This window comes from Phaethon aethereus (assembly GCF_964289735.1).
Source record: "Phaethon aethereus genome assembly, chromosome: 6".
Taxonomy (NCBI): domain Eukaryota; kingdom Metazoa; phylum Chordata; class Aves; order Phaethontiformes; family Phaethontidae; genus Phaethon; species Phaethon aethereus.
The window spans coordinates 18,946,744-18,967,337 of NC_138580.1; the positions used below are offsets into that span (position 1 = coordinate 18,946,744).

General features: G+C 39.0%; 1 protein-coding gene across 1 annotated transcript in view; it reads right to left on the reverse strand.

The window, feature by feature from the left end:
* The window catches only part of ITGB6 (integrin subunit beta 6), a gene marked incomplete at both ends in the record, with an annotated part of 31,115 nt that overhangs the window by 9,662 nt on the left and 859 nt on the right, over positions 1–20,594 (reverse strand). Inside the window, 9 exon segments of the mRNA XM_082001402.1 lie at positions 1,296–1,518; positions 2,474–2,888; positions 3,103–3,237; positions 8,148–8,237; positions 14,517–14,612; positions 15,401–15,562; positions 16,107–16,272; positions 17,141–17,387; positions 18,304–18,508. Coding sequence (XP_081857528.1) covers positions 1,296–1,518; positions 2,474–2,888; positions 3,103–3,237; positions 8,148–8,237; positions 14,517–14,612; positions 15,401–15,562; positions 16,107–16,272; positions 17,141–17,387; positions 18,304–18,508 — 1,739 coding nt within the window.

The window sequence follows — 20,594 nt, forward strand, 5'->3', positions numbered from 1 at the left end:
CAAGGGAATAGGGAAAAGGTCTAACACCGCATACAATATCCATGTTTAAATAGGCTAATGTAATGCCCAACGTGTAACTTTATATTTTTTATTCTCTGCAAAATTGGACAGAGCAAAGCAGCAACATTGTCCTTCGTGTTCAGAGCAGTTGCATGCAGAAGTTCTCTTTACTTAAAGCTTTGAACAAACTGTTTGGCTTGCTTTTGTAGGTCCAATTTAGCACTAATATTAATGACGACTAAATCACATGCCACAGAATAGCTTCTCATCTCAGATATAGCGTGGACTGCAATGACAGGCATGAAAATACAGTTGCAAAGAGCTGGTATGGAAGAGAAATGGGCCTCAACTCTAAATAAGTAGATGTGACAGAGTCATGAAGCATTAATGCAACTTAGCACTGACTTGGCACTCAGCAAGCAAAACCAGGGTCATTAACATGTATTCTGTGAAGCCTAATTCAACTTCTAGCTTAAATTTCTACCAAATTCTGCTCAATTTGGACTGACTTTAGCCCTGCAAGAGCTCATGTAATACAAGCGTAAGCATGGGTGTACTTAGTGTGGTCAGCTTTATGTTACACATATTTTTGGTTGCATTTCCTATCATGCACCGTAGCATACACCACACATCAGAGCAGGAAAGCTACATACATTTTGCATGCTCAGTGAACAGAAGACACTTCACCATGTACAATCAATTTGTCATCAACTTATACATGACATACAGCTACTCACTGATTTCATCCCCAGACTATGACCTAGTTTATCATAGTTGGGCCTCTTTAATTCATACAAGCTTAACTTAATTTGGACTATGAATTTGCACACGTATAAAGCTTGAGCAGAGAGCATGACCTTATTAATTCATGTGCATGAGAACCATAATACAAATGCCAATTTTTGACATAAGTCCTCATTTTTGCTGTAGCAGCTATGCTGGGATGTTTTTATTCTGTACTGTGGACTGGAAGGAGGTTCATCTGTTTTTGTCTGATGTTATCATATAAGGCTACCATTCTGATTAGCTGTACCGCCAGTGAGAACAGTGGAAGTGTGATGTTTTACTTGTGCTGCTTGAAGGTGATTACATTGTTTTCCCTAAAGTTCTTTTGTACAGGAGTAATGCTGATAAATGGTTGGCGTACAGCTGCTCCTCTCAAAGGGCAAGGAAGCTCTTGGGTTCTGGTCTGTAAATCCAATTTACAGTAGCAGCAGGAAACACACTGCTGAGGCAGCATAGGAAATAGATACCTGGGTGGTACAAACATCAGAGACTTAAAACAAGCACGTTACCGCCTGGAACTGCAAGGATCACCGCAGAGAGGGCACTTTTCACACGTTTGGCCTGAAGCCCCTGGATGGGTGCAAGCACACGACCCACAGACACATTCGCCTCTCCCACTGCACAGTGTCCCATCCTCAGCAATGCAAGCGCTGGTGTCGGTTGTGCAGTTACAGTATTCACCAGTCCATCCACCGTGGCACATGCATTCCCCACAATCACAGTCACCATTGCCTGGAAAAACATTTATTATATCTCAAATCAGTCTCTTAATAAGAATCTGAATAATGGCCTTTGAAAACATTCTCCTTAATAGCAGATATTTTCCCCCCCTCCAACTCTTCTCACTCTTAAGCATCTTTCATCCTCCCCCAGCATTTTCACTTTTAAGCCAGAGGATCGAATTTTTGCTTAGAATGGCTGTAAGCCAGTGCAGCTCCATTCTCTTCACTGGAGTCCTCCACACTGATCTTATCTGCTGACAGCGCACAACCTAATGGGTAAATCCTCTTTCATTTAGAGCAGCATAATTTCAGCCTATCTAGTCAGCACAATCTCATGGCTGGTTCCTGCCAGTTTAATGCTATTCCTGTTGTTTCCATAGAATCGCTTCTGATTTATAATGGTATAGCCCAGGAAAAAATTGTAAATACAAGTTCTCAAATTCTGATAGTATCTTACTAAGATAAACCAAGAATCATTGAGATTACTGGTTTAAAATTATAAAAATATCAGAATTATCCTAGTGATAAGTGATTAATCAAGATTAATTCATTAAGATTGCTATGCTTTGATAATTATGTCAGAGTGAAATTGTAAACTAGCTAACACCGATGTATGTCAATATACTTACCTAAATGTCCTTTGAGCTAAAATCATCTAAAGCCATTAAAAGTCTGCCCCAGTGTGATGGTAGTTGATATGCTCCAATAAAGCCCTGCAACTTAGGCTAGCTATGGAGTGGTTCAGGGTGTCTCTTTTAAATTTGAAAACAGGGCTAAAAATTCTTTCTTGTTTTAAGTCTAAAGATCATTCAGAAATAGTAAATTGCACTTTATACAGAATTGATTGCAACTGAATAGATGATGAAAATATATGATGAAAACACAGATTCACAAAGTTCATAGCTCAGAGTCAGACAATAAAGCTCTGAAGTGCAGACGCTAAAACTAGCGCCAAGGGCCCGTACCTCCACACTGGAGCCCTCTGTGTCTCACACACGAGAAGTCATCGCATTCGCAGCGTGGCCCGTACACCTTTCCGTACAGGGACGGGTGGCAAAGGCAGTGCCCGCAGTAGCAGTCACCTCTCCCGCTGCAGGAGCTCTGCTCTGCTGAGGCCTTGCAGGAGCTGTCACCGAGGAAGCTCTCGTCACATTCGCAGCGTGGCCCCACGTACCCCGGGCTGCAGACGCACACCCCGCACTCGAACGATCCTTTCCCTTTGTTGCATTTTGGGCTGTTCATCTCAGCCTTTGCCTGACAATTACAGCTGCACTGGGGATGAATTTCCATTTCCAGCGTGTCGCTGAGCCCCACTGGTTTTATCACAATACGCCTTCTGGTTTTTTCACAGGAGAGACTTACGGTCATGTTGAAAGAGACCTGGAAGAGAAGATGGTGGCTGTTCAGAGCTGCAGCCCTGCAGAGTACTCTGGAAGCACATGTGGAGGACAGAACAAATGGGGTCGTAGATATCACCTGCTGTTCTTGTAATTTGTTTGGAGGAAGATTATTCGGTAAAGAGCAAACTCTCTACCTTGGTTTCCTAAATTCTCCAGAATTCATGTCTTTTGAGAAAGACATGTTCTTTACTTACTGTGTCTCCCACTCTCACATGAGAGCATTTCCTCTGATGTGGAAAAAGGGTCCCGTTGTTACAGATGGCCGTGAAAGAGAGATTGAGTCCTTCTGTCTCTCCCAAGACCTCCAGCTCCACCTCAGACCTCAGCTCCTTAAAGGAAAAATGCATGAGATGAATGAAGTGGTAACACTGCCAAATGCTGCCAATGCTCCACATATGTGTAATGTGGATTGTAACTTCTCCTGACCTTCACGGGAGTAAATTTGTGGGCTTGTGCTTTATTTACAGACTTCTCCATTGCAAGAAAAATGGAGAACGAGTGAAACAAAGCGCCGACAGAACCGGTTTTCAGTGGAAAGCAACAGTGGTATCAGTTTAATATCCGCTATCACGGCGCTTATTTCCTGCCCTCGCAGGAGAATAAATTCAGTCTTTTATTAAATAATCTTTCATCACTAAGTACTCTGCTGACTGATATGGGTTTTCCTTTAGCTCCGGTCTTACCAAGGAATGGCTTTGTGTCCCTGATTGCATTGCTAGCACTGGGCTTTTCCTGATTAGCCAGCCTATGTCAATATTGCTCCCCATTTATCTCAGCTGGTAGAATCAAACCTCACAATCTCTCTCACAGCAGGGCAGGCTCCGAGCTCAGTTTTGCCTCAGTGCAGGGCCTTCATGACCAAGTTCGACGTTTGCAGGGCCAGAGCCAGAGCTGAGTCCCACGGTGAGCTCGCGCAGCTGGGGGCCCGCTCCGTTCCTTTCTCCTGGTGGAAATTTCTGCTTCATGAGCTGTCAGTTCTATTCCAAGTTGTGTTCAACAGTGTACGCATTTCTTAAATTAATTTGTTCAACCAAACTTTCATTTCTTAAGTGAAAAACTTACTTCCTGAACTCTCTCACACCCAGGTTTTTTATAGTTAACTCTTTAAAATATTTTATAGCAACTTTGCTTACACAACCTTAATCCAAAGCCTATAGCAGACCATGGGTAAATTCCCTATGACTTCATCGGACTGTGGATCCAGTAAATGGAAATTTTTCAGAAGTACCTTAGCAATTGCTGAGCAAAAGCTCTTGTGAGCTTAATTGCTTTACAAAATACCCCCTGCACTTCAGTCAGAAGCATGAGGACCTCATTGACCTTACTCCAGTGAATCATTCTAGTAAAGGCACCAGGATGACTCACTGGAGTAAAGGTCTGGTGCGGTAAAACAAACTAAAAGTAGAATAGGTATAAACCTGCATAACCAACAACTCCCTGTCCTTTGTACATGTCCTGGATTCCCTGGAAATTTGTCTTAGGGTTGCGTTTGGTGGGGGTTTTTTAATGTCTTTTCATTTGGAAAACCTTGTCAGTAAACCAAAGCACTTTAATAAAGGATAGGAACACGTTGTGCAAGATACATCCATGTAATACCCAGAGCTCTTCCCAGCACACAGCCAGAGCAGTAAAACTGCACACTGGGCATCAGGTTGGTAATCTTGGTGGCTCTGGGTGTGTCCAGTTTTCCCTTCACGTTTGTTTTAGAGTTAGGTGCTTATGTTGCTATTGAAACAATGCAGAGATTCTTAGAAAATAATCTGTTTGCAATATCAGGGCTCTCACAAAAGGACCAAATATAGCAAACCTCTACATAAAACTGTGAATGTTGGTATGTGCTAATGTCCAGGATATATCACCAAATAGTCCCTCTTCCACCAGCTGCAAAGCTATGAGATTCTAATAGAGTGCAACCATGAGAGAAAATTAAATGCTGCTGAACACCAAGTCCTAATACTTTGAATCCTGGTTCCTGTACTGGGTCATTATGAACATGCCTTGCTGTTCTGAGAGGTCCAGCTACGCAATTTATGCCACTGAAAATGCATGCATAAACCGTGACAAGCTCCAGTTTCTTAGATCTTAATATCTGTGAGGACTTCTAACAGTGTTTTAAATCTACTAAGTTGCCTGAGCGTAGTTTGGGGACAAATAGCAGGCAGTTTAGTGAGCTTGAAGTCATTCAAAGAGAAACATTTGTGGTTCAAAAATTTGTCTGAATGAAACAGCAGACAAAACAGTGTTACAAACTTGTGTCCTTGTGTTATCTGTCCTGTTTTAATATATTATTTCTTTGGTCTTATTTTCCTGTAAGTGAAAAGGGAACCAAGCACTGAAAAAAGAGTGGATTTTTTCTGAAATTTTAAAATCCTGGAATAACTTTAATCAAACAGCCTGATATCTGTCACAATGCAATTTAGCCTACAGCTCTGCAATACAAAGTTATGCAGAATTCAACGTTAAACAAAGCAGGCAGAAATATGCCTACAGAAGAAAATGAATCATACTTGGAAAGAACACGAGAACGGCCTGTAACAAATATTTTGACAGCTCAGACTTTCTTAACTTGCTTACTTCCTCTCTGAAGCGTTTAGATAGCAACACATGGTGAATGGTATTAGCAAACCTTGTGTTTATACAGCAAGTAAAGACTTGAAAGCACTTTAAAAGCATTCAAGTTTTAGCCTAACTCTACTCTTGGGGAGCAAATAGTTATTTATTCCTTTTTTGTGGGTAAAGAAACAGAGACACCAGGCATTGAATTACACTGCTGAGAGTATCATGAGGGGGCTGTGACAGAAATGGAAATAGATCTTCTGTTTTGCCTGTGATTTTTAACGCTCACTATCCCCTCCCCAGTCCCCCAAAATTCAGATGTCTTCACTTATATCAAATAAAGTGATTTTCAGTGTTTTCTGCTTGGAAGATTTTCAGAACACATGCACAGAACAATAAAATCGTTAACCTTTAAGGTTAAGTGTAATAAAATGGGCTCTGGGAAATTTTGAGTGTGACATGTTGCTACTTGTACACTTTGTACGTCTTGAAACGTATGTGGGATTTTAAGAACCTATGAGCAACTCTGGTCCGTGGTCCAGACATGCTGTACCTGAATGACACGAGCTATGGCCCGAAGGCAGGAATACCGTTCCTGCAGCCACCCTCCTGCCGCTACGGGAGTGGAGCTAGCACCGAGCTCAGAGCCCCCTCCAAGACCGCACAGCCAAAACAACTCAGGATCAGCACCAGGGTCACCGCTGACAGCTCTGGAAGATGATCTGCTCAGCATGTAGCAGCTAAAAAGCCAACAGTGTCCTGGGCGTCATGAGACAGGGTGTTGAGAACAAGACAGAGGGCATCATTTTGCCTCTGTAATAAACCTCAGTGTGCCCTGTCTTGCGTACTGCAAGCTCTTCTGGTCTCCACACCTCAGGAAGGACTCATTGGAGTCAGGGAGGGTAAAGAGAAGGTCAGCTAAAGTCACCAAGGGGATGAAGCAGCTGAGGAGAGACTTAAAAGCCTGAGATTGTCCAATTTGGAGAGAAGGTTGTGGGGGTGAAAAGTGTCTGAGTGATAAAATATTATGAAATCATGAAGACATGAAGATAAGGTGAATGCAGAGCTGTTATTCACCAAACCCTGCAATACCATAACTAAGGTGCACTCAGTGAAACTTTAAAGCATAGGGAGTAGTTTAAAATGGGAAAAAGAAAAATGTAGCTTGACACAGTGCAATTGAACTCCTTTTTGCCACAGGAGGGAATGGAGACTGAAAATATCAGCAAGTTCAAAAAGGACAGTAGGAAAAAAAATCATAGACAATAGGTAGCGCTTATGGGAAGAGGCAAGGATGCACTCTCCACCTTTCCAGTGTTCAGCAAGGCAGAAGATGCCATGACACTGCAATTAGAGGAAGCACCATCCTGCACTTTACACAATGTTACAGCAAAGGCAGCAGGACAGAGTACTGAGACAATTATTTTATATTTTTCCATTACTTGCTGGACAACAAAATGGTATTTCAGCTGTTGAATGTAGGCACCTCTGTCTATAAGTTAGAGTGCCAGCCTCAAGAAATCCTGACAGGAACCAGATATGACTAACAACAGGTTGGACTCCAGAAGTGAAATCCTGGTGCCACAGGATGTTTAGCAATAGCTTAACTCACATAAAGATTTCCCTCCATATTTATTTCAATATGTAGACACCCAAGATTAACCTTAAAGTTCTTTGCTTATTTAATCTTCCATAGGATAAAGAATCTTCTGATATTTTGTATTTCATTTAAAAAATCATAACTCATCAGTTCTATTGCTTTTTTAAGAGTTGTAAGGATTTGCTTGGCCTTCCTATCATCAACACTAAAATAATTTCGGGCATAATGATGATCCTCTCATTCAGGTGATATAGGAAGAGCAGAAAAAAAAATAAGGAAAGAAACAGAAGCAAAGAAACTTTGCAAAGAGTTGTTTGGCATTGTAGCCAACTGGTAGAGCAGGTTTTTAACAAAAAGGGGCTGTGATGCAAGAGAGAGATCTGTGGTATATCAGCATATATGCAAATTAATATATCTGTGTAAAGACATGTAAAACTGTATAAAAACATTCCCCTGACAGAAGAGAACCAGGCAGCCAGGATGCATTTTACAAACAAAGCTCTGAAGAGCAGCACTGTGTTTATGTTCCTGTCATCTTTACAGTATTTCGTGGTATTATCTAAACAAACCCATTTCATCTCCTGTGTTCTGCTTTTTAAAAACCTCAGAACAGCCTCACAGGGGCAGCATCAAATTGCTAAAGCAGAGAAGAGCAGTGAGCGCAGGATAGAGCTTTTTTCCCCAGATATTCCTGCAGACCAATTGTGCATCTGCTCTGGTGACAGCTACAGATGGGAAGAGTTGAGTCCCTGTTGAGGTATTGAACCGGGAGACCTGAATACCTGTGTTAGAGAAGGCTTAAGAGTAGGTGTGAAATACAGGACTATGAACAAGGCAGGTCAGATGAGACACCGATGTGAATTTAGCATTCCAGCAGAACCAAGGAATGACAGAAGGTTATAGGAATTTTGTTTCTGTGCTCACTTAATCCTCAGCGTGAACAAAACTTTTCCTGTTAAGGCCAACGCTTAAGCATAAAAAATGATGTTGTAACTAGTGCAGAAAAAGAATCAGAGACACTTGTTTTTACCAAACTGCAACCTAATTTTGAAAATATAGACATGCAAGAAGAAACCACTTTACCTGATATGCAGCAATGATCAACTGGAGAATATTTCCAGAATCCTTCTGTAGTCGCCCAACAGTAGCTCCAGGAATAAGTTTTGCATAGTTCTGAAAATTGAAAAATAAAAAAATTAAAGGATAAAAGAAGACTAGGTGACAAGGTAGGTGACAAGGAGCTACCGTCTGGAAAAGAACGAAATATATTGGAGCCAACCAAAATAAATAATAGTGACATTTTCAAGGACCCTTGCAGATTCAATGAAAAAGTCCTAGGGAGAAGTGATCGTTTCATTGAAAATTAATGGGTGAAAAAAAAAAATTAATTTCACTGAAAATAATATATTGCTAAATCACCTCTGTGTGCTTGGAAGTTTGATACTATAGTATTTTTCAGCTATAATTTTTCAAATTTAGAATGAAGATATATTCTATCAACAGTTGTGTTTTTATCTAATAAAAATAACCAAAACCAGATTCTGCTGTTACTGTACTATTTGAGAGTCTTGGACCCTACATTGAATAACAGAAGTCACTTCTGCAAGCAACTGAGCACCTTGAATTCTGGTTAGTGAGGGCACAGAAGTTAAGAAGTTTAAACTAAGGGCTACAAGAACTTTGAATAAAGGCCCTTAAAAAACTGTGGCTAGTTTGTGATCAATGTAACACTCCACATGTATCCCAGTGATATGTGGCTATGATTATCTGTAGGTGTGTGGTGCAGTCAATATGCTGGGGGGAAGGGATGCCATCCAGAGGGATCCTGACAGGCTTGAGAGGTGGGCCTGTGCAAACCACATGAAGGTTCAAGGCCTTCAACAAGGCCAAGTGCAAGGTCCTGCACGTGGGTCAGGCCAATCTCAAGCACAAATACAGGCTGGGTGGAGGATTGATTGAGAGCAGCCCTGAGGAAAAGGGCTTGTGGATGTTGGTTGATGAGGAGCTCAACATGACTCAGCAATGTGTGCTTGCAGCCCAGAAGACCAACCATATCCTGTGCTGCCTCAAAAGCAGCATGACCAGCAGGCTGAGGGTGGTGATTCTGCCCCTCTACGCTGCTCTCATGAGACCCCACCGGCAGTCCTGCGTCCAGCTCTGGGGCCTCAGTATAGAAGGACATGGACCTGTTGGAGCAAGTCCAGAGGAGGGCCATGAACATGATCAAAGTTCTGCAGCACCTCTGCTATGAAGACGGGCTGAGAGAGTTAGGGTTGTTCAGCCTGGAGAAGAGAAGGCTCTGGGGAGACCTTATTGCAGCCTGCCAGTGCCTACGAGAAAGCTGGAGAGGGACTTTTTACAAGGGCATGTAGTGATAGGACAAGGGGTAATGGCTTTAAACTGTAAGAGGGTAAATTTAGATAAGATCTAAGGAAGAAATTCTTCACTATGAGGGTGGTGAGGCACTGGAACAGGTTGCCCAGAGCAGTTGTGGATGCCCCTTTCTTGGCAGCGTTCAAGGCCAGATTGGATGGGGTTTGAGCAACGTGGTCTACCAGAAGGTGTCCCTGCCCATGGCAGGGGGGGTGGAACTAGATGATCTTTAAGGTCCTTTCCAACCCAAACCATTCTATGATTCTATAATTAATTGTATATTGAATAATATAGCGCCAATTTAACAATTTATTTCAGTGATAAGTTTTCTTTTTGCATTAAATTGCATTGTGACACTAACAAGACATCTAGCAGCTAGATTTTAAATACACTCGATTAAAATTTATTTTGCCTGATTGTTAACTACATGAACTTCCCTTGCTTGTACCCATGCCTTTGAAAAATAATAAGTGTTCATCAATAAAACCACACATTTTAACATTCATTTTCCTTTGCAATTTATCATATCAATGCTGTTATTTTAATTTAACAACATTTCAGAGAGCTATTAATAAACATGGATAATTTGATACCCTTATATCCCTCTTACACTTTACATCTCTAAAAGCCCTGTGATTACTTTATATATTATGTATAGAATACTTATCATTCATTAGATTTCTAAAGTGCTATTGTAAATCAGCGGGATTAACTGCATTTTATGTTACAGCTGGTGAGTTTGCATTCCTGACTCCTCCTGTGATTAGTGCTCTCTCAAGGATTCTTAGAATACTGAAACTCTGCATTTTGTACACATGGACCTTTCAGGAGATAATTATAAGAAACCTGGAACTTAAAGCACAGCACCCTTTAATCTGTGGCGTGCAAAACAAACAGCAAGGATATACTGTTCCGAAGACTTCATTTTATCTTTCCTCTTTGAACAAAAATTTTCTGCATGGTGATACAAGGATGACGTTGCAAGACTGGTCTAGATGTGTATCTCCAGTCCATTGGTTAAACCATGCCTTTAGCACATATTTCTGTTTAACCATTAACAAGGTGAGGCAGACTGATGCTTTTGGAGTTCTACTGTCATAAAACTATCCAAAAGATGTAATGGAATTTAGTCTTTTAGAAAATATTCATTAAAAGATGAACTGCCTTTTTATAGAGATACTCTGATTCATGCTAATGAAATTTGAAAATTATATATTTAAGTTCAGTGGGGTTATGTCTAACTTCTAGCAGTGTAAATGATAGAAGAATTTTCATCATAAATAGTGTGTCATGACAAATTTATAAAAATAATTTGAAATTCTCTAAAAGTGTGGAGACTGGAGTATTTTTAGTTCAATTTTCAGCAGTGAAATGCAGTCTGAAAAACCCAATTATCAAGCCGTACTTTCCTATGATATAAAAAGAAATAATTTGTTCAAAAACGAGCAATGCCTGTTTCAAAAGAAATGCTGCCTAGTCAGGATAAAAGAGGGAGTCTTTTCCCTCATTTATGTTTTAATAAATTTTTAAAGAACTCTGCCTGAAAACAAATAATATCAACAATAACAACAACTACTTCATGAAACCTTAAAGATTGGTGTTTTCTTTTATACCAAAACAGGATTTACACAGTTTGTCAAAATATCATTATTATTGCAATATTCACAGATGCTTTTTGAGTGAATAGCTTTTATGGAACCAAAAACATTCCCTGCTCTTTTGGTAAGACTCAGCTGAGACTAATGATGCAAAAAGTTAGACATATATGAATATATCTTAAAAGACTTTTTTTTGGGAAAAAAAAATCCTTTTTATGAATAATCTCAAATTATCAGGGCTCAGTGTAAGGAACTTCCTCCCCTCTCTTGTATTTAATTTTAGGTGGCCTTATAAAAGTTTCCACGTGACTGCTTTTAAGGCTCTTGTGGTCAGGGAGAGCATTGGACCTAAACCTTCCTCCTCTTTTAGATTGCTGTGTGCTAGCTGTTTGGTTGCATGGGAAGAGTAAAACTAAAACCAGCTTTGTTACAAACATACATATTCTGCGCTTGTACAATCCATAATATTTGTGTGTTAGATAATAATACGCATACATGTGAGTGGATAAACTGAAAATTCAGTTGGAGAGGATCAAGAATATTAAATGACTGAATTATTTTGGGCCAAATTGTTGGGGATTATACAGGGCTAGAAATATAAAACATATATTTGTCAGTCTGAACACTGCACTTAAGACTAATGGAATCTATCAAGTCTATTTAAAGAGGTGCTTTCTAAGTCCTCACAGTCATTTTAAGGTACATTTGTCCCTAAGAACTGATTTATAAATAGCAATGGTCCATTTTGGGGTCTGATATAATTAGATGCTGAGTTCAAGTACATCTGAGATGAGATATTTGGGGGAGAGGCTTTCCACCTCAAAGTATAATTAAGTTTGGGAGGGTTTTCTGTGGGACACTGCAGAATGTCCATCACTGAGGGTTTTAAAAAGAAGTAAAACACCAAGACAAGAGTGTTTTAATGGTGGTGCCCAAGTGCCAGTTTAGGGTCCTCTCCCAGCTCTTTACAGGCTTCCTGAGCCGTGGCCTTAACACAAGGATAACGCTCATTGTCTTGCTTTGTTCTTTTTACATTCTTAAGCATGGATACCTGGTGCTTAATACATTTATATTACCAATTTGAATCACGCAGATGAAAACATGACACTATTGTCCTGTTTGCAGGTCCTACATACACCCTTGAAAGTATACTGTAGTGTGGAAAAACTGCAGTGATACTTGTAATATGATTTTTGTACTTGCTTTGACTGATTTTCCACATCACCTACAGGACAGAAAGCAGACCATAACAACTATAGCTATCCAAATAAGTGACAGAAAGCAATATTGAAACGATGAAAGCAGCAGATAGAATATATTGAATGGGATTACTATATACCCTACAAGATAGAAGACAGTCACACTTTTTTTTTTTCTAACAAAGAAAGTCACAAGAACAAACCATTCCCCAGTTGACTTAACAATGGCTTGCATTTTTTGTTAGCTGTAAATCTTTGCTTAGTGTTCCCAGTCAACAAAGGGTGCCACTTGATAACTTTGATACTGGTATAACACTGACACAGGGATACTGAAATATAAATCCCCTGATAAAAACACTGTTGTCCAACTCTGAGGGTGACCACCAGCAATTTCCAAGGGAAAATATAATGCCATCTGTGAATGAAAAGTTTCTTTGGACAAAATAAGGGTCTGTAAATCAAAGACATACTTCCAAACTGCCTCCTAGAACAGCCCTTATTCATGAAGCTCCTATTAAAATCAGGGAAAAGATCTCACTTGTCATTAATTAGGCCCCTGTTAAGAAATTGTTGAGCAATAATGAGATTTAGTAAAAGTTTTTTAATGTACAAATTTTAATTAATCTATGCTATGACTATAGAATCCCACTGCATTTGTAAGTGATTGACTTCTACTATTGTTGATCTAAATTCTCATGCTTCAGCTCAGTATTCAATATAGTCTTTAAAAAAGCCAGGCAGTCAGTGCTCCAAGATGCAGGATGATTCCTCCCTTATCAAGACTGTAATCGGAGAATCAGTTTATGAAAGATGAGACTCTTGTAACTTTTGTCAAACACCTGGAGTATTAGCCTTACTCAAGACAACTCTACAAGAAGAACCTGTCAGAGAAGCACCAAGGGGTCTTTCCTGGGTTACACAGAGGACAGAAATAGAAAAACATCATACTGATGAGCGCCTCAAGGTGCTCATCAGTTCTCTCTGCTATAACATAGGACCTTTTTCCCTACCCTTTCTTTCCTATTTTCAGTGTGGTTATCACACCAGAAGAGCACCCTTCTTCTCATTCCTTTACTTTTGGCTTTTAATGAGGAATGCTGTGTGAAGGTTTTCCCTTTGGAAAGCCAAGATTATTGTATCAGCAGGATCACCCTTATTGACTCCTCTCAAGCAACCTGAATAAACTGGGAGGTACAATTTCTCTCCCCTGTCCCCCGCCACGCAGCAGTATTCAGCCAGGCAGCCAAGCATAGGCTGCAAACCCCCTTATTATCCTCACCAAATTCTTGTCTAGGATTTCTTTTTGCATGTGAAGATTTTTTGACAGCAGCAGAACTGGACAGAAAAGAAAAAAAAAATTGCCAATATCCTTATTTTATCTTACAGGGCTTTTGCTCATGTTCACTGCGAAAAAACAGTTAAGCAGCCGTTGGTGGCTTTGCCTCATCTCACAGCTGGAACACCAGCGGACCAAAGGCAGCATGGGCCTGCAGGAGGGCTTGTACCTGTGGAGTCTGAAAACAGGTGCCTGCACAGATGACTGATGGAGCTACAAGTATGACTGATTCAGTTTATTAAAAATATGGATTTTGCATATCTGTGACCACTGCTCCTCTGCTCTCCCCTCTCTCTTGGCTCCCATTTCCCATGACATGACTTCACAGAGAAGGAAACTAATTCAGAACAGGATTCTGCAAATCCTAACGTCAAAAAATCCTGTGATAAAGTATTTTCCCTCAGTGGTTATGAGGGGAGAGGACTTGGTTCATCATGTTTTGTATTTTTAATCTTGCCACTACTTTCCTATTTGTCTCATTGGAAGGAGACACAGAACAAAGACAAATTAATAAAACTCTCAGGTCAGCTGAAAAAAAGTTATCTCACAGTTGAGCATGAAGAAAAATGTCTATTTCAGAATATATTGTCTTATAAAAGTAAGAATAGGCTCAACTGTCCTTCTCTAGCCTTATAAAAGACAAAAGGCTAATCATCATGATTACACTGAGTAGTTTAGCTATACTTAGTTTGACAATCCTTAACTTAAAAAATTAGTGTGATTCAACTTGAAATCCAATTTAAGTTACTCAAGAACATCAAAATCAATACATGAAGAAGAACTTCCTAAGTAAAAGAGCCTTTCTCTGATATATATTTTCTTAGCTACTTTTTTACATAAATATTTTACAGAATTCAGTCCTTAATACTAGAATTACTGTATCAGCTGTGAAAAAGGGTAAACCTTAAAATAAATACAGGAGAACTGAACATTTTCATTTGCTCACCTCATATATGTGAACTTGCTCATTTGTTACAGCAAAAATTAATAAAACATTGTTTTGCACAAGTTTGTCAATTAATTGTCCAATTGTGGGATACTCCTGCAAACAAACAGAAGAGAGCTGCATGAATCCATTTTACATGTGCGTCCAGTTGCTAATGATCTGCCATGCAACACACATTTAAATGATCATAATAAATACTGTATTGTCTGCATAGTATAAACTATAATTAGGGATTACATGTATCCAAAATAAAATAAAATACAGTATATATAATTTCCTCGCCTTGTTTTTAAGGAAACCCCTCTGAGAAAAGTACAGTGCTGACCTCCATACTGGGACACTTGGCTCAGTAGCATCTGTGAGATAAAGAGATATCTATATATCTGTATCTATAATCCAAAGAGTAACACTGTGCCAGAGCAGCTGGGTATTTGTCCTATGCTGAACACTGTTGTGTATACATTCAGTATTTTTGAACACTGAACCTTAAGCTGATAAGTTCTTCCACATGAACAGTGTCCTACAAATTCCTGAACTCCTTCTGAATTCACACCCTTGCAGGGAACATGATTAATGTAAATTTTACCTTCCCTGCAGAAGGAAATACTAGTCCGTCCTGTTCTGTGTGTTTTCCAGGTTAGCAGGAGTAAGAGTTGTGCTTTCTTTTTTCCTAGCTAGAATCAATCATAATTCCGTACAAACACACTGTTCTCTTTTTACTAAAATGTGTAATTACAAATAAAATAGATGGCAATAATATCTGGATTCCCCAACTCTTCAACATTTCAGTGATGAAGGCATACTTTCATTAATTTTATAAGTTGCTCATGTTAGTCTTTAAATTTCCAGAACGTGAAAGTTGTACAAAATTCATAGTAAATTACCAGAAGTGTTGACATGGAATATTCATTATTGTGGTCCAAATGACAGTTTCCATCATTAGGAATAACAATCCCTGCCAGTTTACTGTCCATCCCAAAATGGGAATCAGCATCACTCACAAACACCAGCAAATGTAGAGAATCATTCCTCCATCCAATTTTTTCCTGTCATTTAAAATACATTAGTTTAGCAGGCTGTATTGCACTCACAATATAGAAAAGCAGCAAAAAATTTAGAGCATGGCATCTCAAAATAAATGAAGGAAATAATTTTAAAGTGTGTGCAAAAAACATGACAACATCTCATGTAACAGATAATGTTCATTCCATTGTCTTTGGCTAACATTTTGTCTCACTATCCCTGTGTTTAATAACATGGGCTGGCCATGTTCATGTCAATCTGTTTACTACTCTAAACATAGATAATAAAAAATAATAAAAGAAAAAACAATCAAGAAAACAGACCCAGTAATTATACAGTTCATATTTTTTTATCCCTGGCAATTAAAAAGAAACAATAAAATATTGCAATATGCATGTTTGCCTTGAAACAGCCAAAAGTATTTTCACACAAATCTAATGAGGCTCTTGGACTGCATTAAAAAAAAATTTTGGAAAATAATGATCTGCTTCTTTGAAATATAATTATATAATACTAGAAGTGGTAATATACAGAATAATTAATAATACACCTAGAAGTTTCAATTACCTTGCAAACAGCTGCCTGCATAATTGCATCGAATCCTCCCTCTGGAGTGTCTATATTGGCAGAGATTCGCTGTCCTTTCACAATTTCATTGAATTTTTCAGCATCATTTGTTAGTGGCAAAACATGTTTGTACCCAAAGGTGGGTAAGCACTCGTATGGCACACTTCTACAAGATAAATGAGACAGCTTATGGATAATACAGCGTGAAAAATCACTATGATGGCTACTTCACAGGCCTGTCTGGATTAGGTTTTGGTCATGGATCTCTGTGTCTGAGATAGATCTAGTGAAAAATGTAAGAGAATCATAGAGCATCCAGTGAGGTGGGCAGCACAAACAGGTCTGCGTAAAGCCTGGGGAATGAATGCCTCCTAGAGCAGAGTCATTCTGCCAGCTAACAACATGAGGTCCTTGCCGTGCTCCCTGCTGTGTCTTGTTTTCATACTCAGAAGCACTTCAGGATCTGTAGTCCCCTACTGACATTCAGGGAGCACCACCAAGCTGCTGCAGTCCTGCTCCAGGCTGCAGAGCATGCCTTCTCCAGGTAGGTTAGGAAAGGGCTAGGGCAGCCTGGCTTTGGGAGATACAGCTAGACCTTAAGGGAAAAAAAACCAGGAAAACAACATTGATGGGTCAATGAAACTGCTATTCTGGGTTGGGTTTGAGTTTGCACCTGCTTAGTATAACAACGTCATGAAATTCTTATATACATGTATATTCTAGCAAATTAAAGAAAAATGCATAATTATTTCGCGTACTTGTTTGTTAACCCATTAAGCACATTTGTATCTAGCAGAAAAAGCTAAAAAGCAGAATTGCTCCCAGATTCCCCTCTCCACATAACATAAGACTCAGCAGAATGATGATCAGAGTGTGAAACTAAAAGGAACAAATCTTATTTCCCAAACTGACTCATTTACAGCTGGAAGAGGGCAAAGGTTCCAGTGAGGCTGCTGAATTGAATTTTATCCTAAAGATTAATATTATGATTTAATGTTGGCATGCAGACAGATGTAGGTATCTTCCCTGTATACCTGCAAGGGTTGTTTATTTCTGCAGCTGTAGTTTTGATAAATGGTGAAACTGGTTTTTCAACAAAAGACCCAAAACCCAGTCTGAAGTTGCTTGTCAGTTTTGACATTTCTTTGGAAAGAGTTGAGCCCAGTTCTTTGATTGTATTCAGATCATCATCCATGGAGGCTGAAAGATCCATGAGGTAATAGAGATCAACTGGATAATCTTCAGTTTGGCGAACCTTGATCTGTATTGTTTCTTCATGTCCTATCAAGGTCATGGGAAAATGGGATACATGTTAACACTTCTACACAGAAGTTATGAGCAGTGCGAATTTCTTCATAAACTTTTATATATATGGTAAAAATTATCTAGTATTTTAAATCACCAGTAGAATTAACAAAATAACTTCAAAAATTCTCCTTCAACAAAAATCTCAAACCTCGTCTGAAAAATTAAAAGCAGTTATAGTGGGATTTTTTTCTGAACTGTTCTTCAGTAGAGCCATAAGCACAGATTTACAACTGATTGCTATAATTTGAAAAAAAATGAGAACATCACTTCAGCAGTATGCAGCTTTAGAAAATTTAGATATGAAGCTAATTAAAACTAAAGGTAGTACTTGGGGGACATACGATACTTTAGAAATTTAAAGAAAACCAGAGTGTACACAGGTCTTATTCTCAGTTCCAACACTATGATATGACCCAACTGGGTGTCTCTTACGGTGTTTTATTCCAAATTTTCTCCTGGAAAAATTCACATCTTAAGGACCCCAAAGTAGGTCTGGAGTGTTTCCATAAATGTCACCAGTACCTTGTAAATCCTGAAAGCAAGATTTTATGCTGCCTCTGAGGTATGCTGTTTGCCAGACCTGAGGAGGAGAGGCACAGGAGCAGGTGTGGGGAATTTCCATACTCTCACTGCCACCTCAGTTGCAAGAGAATAGAAGAACTAAAAAAATACATCCTTACTTTTATGATGTACCCAACACTTCTGAAAATATTTTGAACTCAGTCGAACCTAGTTTTTATCTGATGAGTCAACAGATAATTTTGGACTCAACATAGATTTTTTATCATTATTCTATCAAGATTTTCTTTCAGACCATTCAGTCTGAGAAGCTTCAGTATATCACACTGGCTGAAAAAAAAATCCCACATCTATGAACTGAGTGACTTACCTGGTCGCAGCCTGAGAGTTACTTTTTGAGGAGAAATCTGTGTGACATCAGAATTGTTCTTCTGGGTGACTACAGTTAGGGGCTTGTTTCTGTGAATTTCTACTTCTGAAATGGGAAATTCAATCAAATTCAACTGGCATCCTTTTGACAAAAGGTTTTCTGGGGTATCACACCTCCCATGAATTCCAGCTGAGTCTGTGTAATTCTAAAGCAAACAGGAGAAGGAATGGATGAGTTAAATGTATTTACTGACCAACCACCAGCACCTGGCTGTTGAAAGGTCAATCCAATGCAGGAAACAGAAACAAAGGTGCAAGTTTGTACTAACTGTGCAGAAAGAGATCTAGGTGGCACAGAAATCTAAATTTGCCCTTCATGGATCATGTCACACAGGTGTATAATTAATGTAACTTACACCGATTTGGTATCCTGGGAGAAAGTGCTCTATTGTGGGTGAATGGGAATTGTGCCACGCACTGCATTTGGCTTCTCATAGTACTGGGAATGAATGATAACACAAAGCCCCTGTGAGCCCCTGGCTTTTCTATTACAGGATTATGCCACAAATTCATCTGTCGTTCCTAAACAGTTTTGAACTGCTGATGGAACATCATCATTTAAGAAGAAAAGAGGACTCACAGAAAATAAACTACAAATTTTGTGACAAACTGATGGTGGGGTACCCAGTGTTCACTGTTTTTTTCTGATCTACTGTTTCTCCTCAACACTTTTCCACCAAAATGTCACCCTCCATGCCTGAAAATTGTCAGGGATCTCCTATATTTTGGTGGAAGTAATGTTGAGACACCTGATGAGAACTGTGGTTTATTATTCTTTGGACCAAATCTGGTGTCTTTGCCGAGGGAAAAACCCACCGACTGCTTCTTGAATATAGTGTGCATAAAAATCATGTACCATTATAAAACTTTCACAGGGAGATCCATATCATCTCCTTTAGTTACACACTTTGAGTTGATGGCTTTTCTAAACGTGTGAAGAAGCAAACTCATATTGCAAATACAATTACAAGGTATGTTTTTATCCTACAGGAAACAGTGGTTTCTTTGACGACACTTGTGTTTACTCTGACACTAAAGCTGCTACATCTTTTGACTCGATGTGTTGTTCTCTAGTAAACAAGGGAATGAGCCTATGAATAAAGAAAAAAATCATGTTTACTACTTTGAAGTTTTCAATAGTTCCACAGATATTTTTTAAAAATTATTAAAAAAAATCAATAAATTACGTTTCATTTTTGTTTTCTGAAAATACATGGCAGTAGTCAAAATTACGTGATCAAATTCCATTTCAAGAAAATTCTGGTTTGGTTTTTAAGTACAAACACAAAAACTACTGCAAACACACTAATGTGGGTGGGGGTTTTTCCCATGGTAACATTTTTTGCAAACCTCTATACTACTTTTAGCAAACTTATTTTTTTTAAAAGTGCTGTTTGATCTTTGTCAGCTATTTCATAAAGCAGTATGTTAGTCCCGTCCTAGGTATAATATTGCTAGTCAAAAGAGTAAGAAATATTTTTAACAGCAAAGATGTAAATCAGAACCTATCATGAAAAAGACTTATTTTATTTCTCTGTTATTTCTGGCAAGTTTTTAATTATGATAGCTGACTATCTTGCTAACATTAATGAACTAAGACTAGACCGTTTACTGTGAGGTAGGGAGATATTATTTAGCATCATATACAGGTGAAAGTTTTAAAAACAGGAATGTTAAGTGACTTGCCCGGGTTTACAAAGAAAGTCTGCAAGAGATATATAGGAAAAAAAATCCAGATTATTTTTTTAAGCCAAATGTTTTAGCCAAAACACTTAGACCTATATCATACTAATTATAAAACTGACATTATCATCGTACTTAAAATAAACCACAGATTCAGCATTTGTATATGCAAACCGACTGGAGCACCTTCTGTTTACACTGTCTGGCTTGGCATGTAATATGTAAGACAGTCTGGTCTCTGACTTCATGTCTGGTGCTTCATCACCAGCGCTGTGGGTGAGTCAGCCCTGAGGCTGATGACCTGAGCCCCTCCAATAGTGCTTTTATTTCTGCCTTAGATGAGGAAATTTAAGAAAAAAAAAACAAAACAAAAAACCCCAACAAAACACAACAATGAATAATAGACCATAAAGTCTAGATTGAATTCCGCTTTTGATCCCCAGGAAGGCTTCGCTAAGTGCTGCATGCATTACAAAACCATGGGCTGACCCAATTAAGTCAATACTTCATCACTCAGAGCTACTACAAACACTTCCAGTCTTACTTTGA